Source organism: Geospiza fortis, unplaced genomic scaffold (assembly GCF_000277835.1).
Source record: "Geospiza fortis unplaced genomic scaffold, GeoFor_1.0 scaffold11, whole genome shotgun sequence".
Taxonomy (NCBI): domain Eukaryota; kingdom Metazoa; phylum Chordata; class Aves; order Passeriformes; family Thraupidae; genus Geospiza; species Geospiza fortis.
In genome coordinates this window covers 6,774,212-6,780,211 of record NW_005054304.1, presented here as the reverse complement: position 1 = coordinate 6,780,211, position 6,000 = coordinate 6,774,212, and the positions used below count along the sequence as shown (strand labels likewise).

The following is a 6,000-nucleotide window of genomic DNA, read 5'->3' as shown; positions in this document are numbered from 1 at the left end:
TCTGTGACAGAGGCTTCCTGACAGGTTCTGCTGAGGTGAACAGTAACCTTACTCAGCTCCCCTTAATGAAAGGTCACAGGGCATGGGGATGTACCAATCTTGTCAGATTTGCTCAGAAATAGGTGTGCATGTTGAATTCTGCAAACGTTCTCTCTGCTAATGAATCACATTCTCTTTACTTCCACTCTTATCTTTAGCAGAGAGAGAAAAAGCTCTTTTTGGTGTCTGATACTTTTTCAGGCAATTTCTTGCAAAGAGAGAGGATTTTTTTTTTAATAGAAATACCCAGCTAGCAGCACAAAAACAATTAATCATCTTTAGAGACAAACTTGGCTGGTGTAAATTGACATGACTGCACGCAGCAGGCATGTGGCTCTGTGTATTCTTAGCTAATTTGGCCCATAATCACTGGAAATATTAGTCAGTCAGATTATCTCATATGCCAAGGTTCATGTGACCAGATAATAAATAATCTGGAAGATTGCTCAGTGAGACAGCCCTGTGCTGACGTCCGTGTGCTGGAAACCACCGCAGCCCAAGCCGTAATTTGGAATATCTCCTGCTTCTGGAAGGGCTGGGCTGAGGCCAGAGCCAGCTGTTTGGTAGCCACTTCACTGCAGCCTGCTGAGTAAAATACTGGGCTCTAGATAAAGCCTTTGTGTAGCTGCTGACAGCACTTGTCTCTATGCAGGTACCTCTACGTCATTTCCATGGTGAGCTCATTTATTTATATCTCCTTGGGCATGACCAGCACACTGGTTCACCAAGAGAGCTGTGCGGGACACTCTGGGAAAGGTTAAAGCAAAACAGTGCCCAATTTTTAATTCTGACTTTGAACAACTGATAATAAGAAAGAGCAAATCTGATCTAGAAGTCAAATTCACAAAACACACAGATCAGCTAGAACAGGTGTTTTTCTAATTAACTTTCTGTGGAATGCTGCTGGTTTTTTATAATACAGCATGGTCCCAAAAGAAGGACAGGGTGCAAAAGCAGTAATGATGAAGTATTTGTTGAGTGCTGAATTTGGAAATTACCTGGCTTTCCCATTAGCTTGTTATCTGTCTTGCAGCCAGATCCTCAGCTGCAATAAACTGATGTCACCCTTTTGAACAAATTTACTCTGGCTGAAGATGGGGCAGTGGTTAATGAGCAACTGGAGTGGGAGAATTTCTGAATTTCTGCAATTATGGAAAATGCCTGTTACAAAGTAGGAGACTCAGCAGTGCAGTGGTACTGACATGTCACAAAGAGAAAAAGGTATTCAGGGAGAAATGCTGAATGAAAGATTATTTATTTGCTGAAATTGTATTACTCAAATTCTTATTGATATTCTGCTGACCTCTGACCCCTACAATAATTCTTTAGTGCAAGAACTGTGTGATGCAATTACATACAGATCACCAGACTTGGCATAATTCCTTGACTTACAAATGTGAAAGAGGTATGAAAGTGGATAACTATCTGATTACCTTGCACTCACAAAAGGCAGTGTTAAATTCCCTTAACAGCTTCCACTTAGTGCTCTTCCTTCAGTCCTAGTATAAAATACTAACATGGTATTTTAAATCTTAAAAAGAAATGTGCTGCTTTGTTCATTGATGTCTGAAGGAAGAATAGAACTGGTATGGATGACCCAGAAGGTCCTTTAATTCTTGAATTCCTGTAAATGAAAAGTTTACTTCCATTTGCTTCAAATGGAAAAGTTTTCTGGCTCTGAAAGTATAGGAAAATCAGGATTTGACATTTTGAAATAATATTTTTCAGAATGAAAAGTGTAATGACTGCAATCCATAGCTGTAAAATATGCATTTATTCATAACACTTTTTTCAAAAGAAAGTAATCTTGAACCTTACACATGATAGTCACTTACTGGAAAGTTTACTACACTTTAAATCCAGTGTTAGACTACAAGTGAAGAAGTTATAGGGAAAAGCTGGCTTGATCATCAGATTGTAGAAGATACATACCAAATAAGAGCAGAAATCCATCCTGCTTTAAACAAAATAAGGGTGGTCTCTCACTCTGCTTTGCCTTTGCATATTTGTAAGTGCTGAAATAGAGGAAAGAAAGGATTATAACACTTCCAGACAAGATTCAAAAGAATGAAAGGAGAGTAAGACTAATAATTACAGTGAAATATTCCAGGGTGTTTTATTCAGTTAGCACAAAGGGTAATAACAGCAGATGCTTTCCCAGTCCTTACAACTCCTTGCCTTGTATTGATGTACAATGAAAAGAACAAAAGATAATTAATGGTCTATGAAGAGGACAGTCTTAGCAGTAAGCTGGTGTCTCAGCATCCATCTTCTCCTTGATCAATATTGGAAACTATAACTTCCCTGGCTGTTTTATGAGGTCTTTAGAAAAGGACACAGAATTATCAAGATCATAAAAAAATGTATTTCATTCTTTTGTGGCTATAACCTCATTATTCTGCCCGGGAAAGGACACTGCGATTCTTCTGTGTCACAGCCCATTCTGAAGAGGGAAAGTATTTGTGTTATTCTTCAGCTGGTGACCTGTGTAGTTTGTCTCGAGTGGAAGGGTCCTTCTGGAAGGCAGCTGGCTCATATAAAACAAGTGTCCTGCTGCCCTCCTGGCTGGATGTGAACTCTGTGCCTTCCCAGGGTCCCCACAGCCTGCGAGGAGCTGCATGGAGCCACCAAACCGTGACTCACCAGCCCAGCACATCTCTGGCCACAGGCTGGCAGGGCTTAAAGCAGCTCTGGCCTAAAGCAGCGTGGATGTGGCCAGGCACAGCAGTGTCCTGCCAATGAGCTCTGCCTGGCTCAGGGATGTACAGGGCACGGCCCTTCCAGCTGGGAGTGCTGTGTGGTGCTGCTCATCGCTCCCCAGGGGCACACTCACCTGCTCCTGGGCTGCAGCAGGACACTGCAAGCTCTTGGCAGCTTCTAAACACCTGAGGCATGTGGGTGGTTCCACAAGTGGACCTAAAACATGAGCTTGGATTCATTTTTTAAATAGCTGAAGTTAGGTGATGCGAACTCCATTGCTGCCATAGCAGGATTTGTGGGGGGGAGAAAGGACTGATTGTCTCAGGATGAAAAAAAGGGAGAGGAATGTAAAGGTAGAGTTGCTAACAAGGGCTCGGCTAGACATTTTGAACAGATTGAGGGCAGCTCTGCCCTGAAGTCAAAACATACTCAGGAGAGCTGGAGACGGAGACCTGGCTCTGTTTTGAGCAAGCACTGCTCTTTAAGCATGCTAAGCCTTACAGTTCTTCACTTTCTTTGCCTAAATGGGTTGATTAGCTCTCCAGAGCATGGGTTGGCCCTAGCTACTCTATCCCAGAACCCGTCACAGTGAGGTGCTGATCTGTTGGGATGCAGGCCCTGCAGCAATGTGGCTTATACTGCATTTAGAAAGCCAGCTCATCCTCCATCAAACTGGAAAAAACATCCCTGTCCTTCAGCTGGCAGTGCCAGCCCTGAGTGCCTGCACATCTGCCCCGTGCTAGGACACATGACAGATTTTGGTCTGCAGGCTTGTATGCTGAATAGGTGTTGCCAGCTAACAGCTTGCAACCATACCTGGTGGATTCTGGGCTCCAGACCTCACAGGTGTGAGATTACAAAGAGTGAGAAAGCAATTTTTAGAGGTTTTGAGAACATAGCCCCCCCAAGTCCTCAGATGTTGCACACATGACAGGAAAAATACACGGATACTATGGGAGATGGGCTGTTCTACTGGGTGTTGCATGGCTCAAGTGCAATAAACACAGATAAAATATTTTCTTTCCTTTTTAAACTAAGAAAGATAAAATGGCTTCTTCTATTGTTTCCTGTGACTAGGAAGAAAAGAGTCCCCAAGGGCAGTGTCTCTTGCCTGGTCTAGTACAGTTCAGCATGGTTTGGGACAACATGGGTGTTGGGGACAGGGAAAAAGGATAATCCTTGGTTTCAAGGAGCCTAGGCCTTGATTTGGGTGGAGTTGGCATTACTTAGCAGCCACATTAGAGAGACAAGTCAGTGTTTAAGTGGAGTTTCATTTACAGCAGTTTCTGTAAATGCCCAGTGAAACCCTCTGTACTGTGGAAAATAAAGTGTTCTCATCTAAACTCAAGATAAAACTTAGAAAAGATCTGTACTTCACTACCTTTTAGCACAGGTGTCATTTTACATCTTTAGATCACTGAAATCTGTATTGAGCTCTCTGCCTGTTCATATTACTGGAAGCAAGTTGGGTTATGCATAAGTACTAAAAGCACATACACTGTATATTTGTGTGGAGTGTCAAATTACATAAGAGTAAACTTTTCTTTCTGCACTGATTTGTTGCTTTAGAGTCAGCAATTTTATTTTGTTGCATCAGTAATTCTCCAAACAGTCTTTTCAACAAAACAGTCTATGTTAAGGTGCTAAATGATCTCTACTAGGAGAATTTCTTATGTTCTTTATTTGTTTGCATCGTTATTGTCACAATCCACTAATAAGTAGCTCAACATGCTACTTCCTCAAGAGTCCCACTGCCTTTCCTTGTAAAGAAAAGGCAAATCCAAGTATTTTGCTCTAGTAAATTCTAAATGTTTCTCTCAGGTAATTTGTACAAAGTATATTAAGAAGTCAATATACATAGTAAAATAGAGCCTAAAAATCCTCCAGACTGCCCTCTAAAACTGTGACACCTGAATTGTTTCAGTGCTCATGAACAAAAAGCATGCAGAAACAAACTCATTTCAGGCAGAAAGAACAGAACCTACCACTTTTGCTACCGCCCCCTCCAGAGAACCCTTTCTGTCTCCAGGACATGGACCTCAGCATGCTTCAACCTAACTTTAAAGCTAAATCCTTCAAGTTTTCCCATTGGTTGGATCTAGGGGCCAATTACTGCATCAAGCAGGGCCAACAGCTTTCCCTCTTGACCCTTGTGATTTTACCCCTCCACTGACGAAGCAGAGGTGGTCCAGCTGATGTATAATTCAAATTTGGACAATCCTTAATAACATACCAACCTGTGAAAACAAATTTGCTGATTTTTTTCATTTTAGCCTGAAGGACTTGGAGACAAATCTAAGCATCTCTTCATTGGAGGGGTGGAGAAGGGATTCCAAAGTGAAGAAGAAAGAAGAATTAATCTGCATGCCTTTTGCTTTCTTTTCCAGGTACCTCCAGCATCTACCGTTCTTGATGTGAAACACAAATTTCACAAAGCATGTAAGTACTATGGTTACCAGGCTGGAGACATGGTTAGAGGCCTTTTCCTCAGAGAAATTGTCAAATTTATTTTTCAGGAATCTCACACAAAACCTGAGACTGGCCTGACAGCTCCAGAGCTCAATAAGAATTGTGTTTGAACTAAGGTTCTATTGTAGCTGTTGCAGATGGGAGAGACTGGAAGAAGACAGCTGCATAATTTATCACTGCCAGCACATGAGGGGCAGTAGTTTTTATCTTCTTTTTAACATTACATGGTGTCATTTCAAGGCCAGTACTGCATTTCTTCTCCCAGTGTTATATTGGATAAACTTCAGTAACAACAGACTGCTTCAAGCTGGCCATAAACTGACCATGTGGACCAGAAAGCTGCTGTAGTGGAGAATGTGAGCTCAGAGTGATTAAATACCATCTGGATTTAGGTTAGATATAGAGAAGAAATTCTTTATGGTGAAGGTGGCAAAGCTCTGGCACAGGCTGCCCAGAGAAGCTGTGGATGTCCTGTCCCTGGAAGGGTTGAAGGCCAGGTTGAATGGGGCACTGAGCAACCTGGTCTAGTGGGTGGCATCTTAGATACTGAGCTTTCATTATTTTTACAAAAAAGGGGTGTGTTCAACTAAAGGCTAGATGCCTTTTACAGGGAAAAAAAAGGGGTTGTCAGCCACTAATATGCTTGAGTTCAGAGTAGGATAAGTAGAAAAAGCATTATGCTTCTCCTGTGTCCTTATAATTTTATAAAACACTAAAGCTTAAGGCATCTGTGGTTGCACACGGGTTCAGCTGATGAAGTGAAAGGCTGTTAACCTGACTGCTCTAAAGTTA

General features: G+C 41.9%; 1 protein-coding gene and 1 long non-coding RNA gene across 2 annotated transcripts in view; one reads left to right on the top strand and one right to left on the bottom strand.

Annotated features, from left to right (window-relative positions):
* Nucleotides 1-2,019, bottom strand: part of LOC115949524 — a 9,148-nt gene extending 7,129 nt beyond the window's left edge. The window contains exon 1 of the long non-coding RNA XR_004082969.1: nt 1,972-2,019. This is a non-coding gene — a long non-coding RNA (uncharacterized LOC115949524). The remainder of the gene's footprint in view (nt 1-1,971) is intronic.
* TECRL (trans-2,3-enoyl-CoA reductase like) overlaps nt 1-6,000 on the top strand; it is a 57,474-nt gene that overhangs the window by 8,441 nt on the left and 43,033 nt on the right. Inside the window, exon 2 of the mRNA XM_005418121.2 lies at nt 5,127-5,178. Coding sequence (XP_005418178.1) covers nt 5,127-5,178 — 52 coding nt within the window. The remainder of the gene's footprint in view (nt 1-5,126; nt 5,179-6,000) is intronic.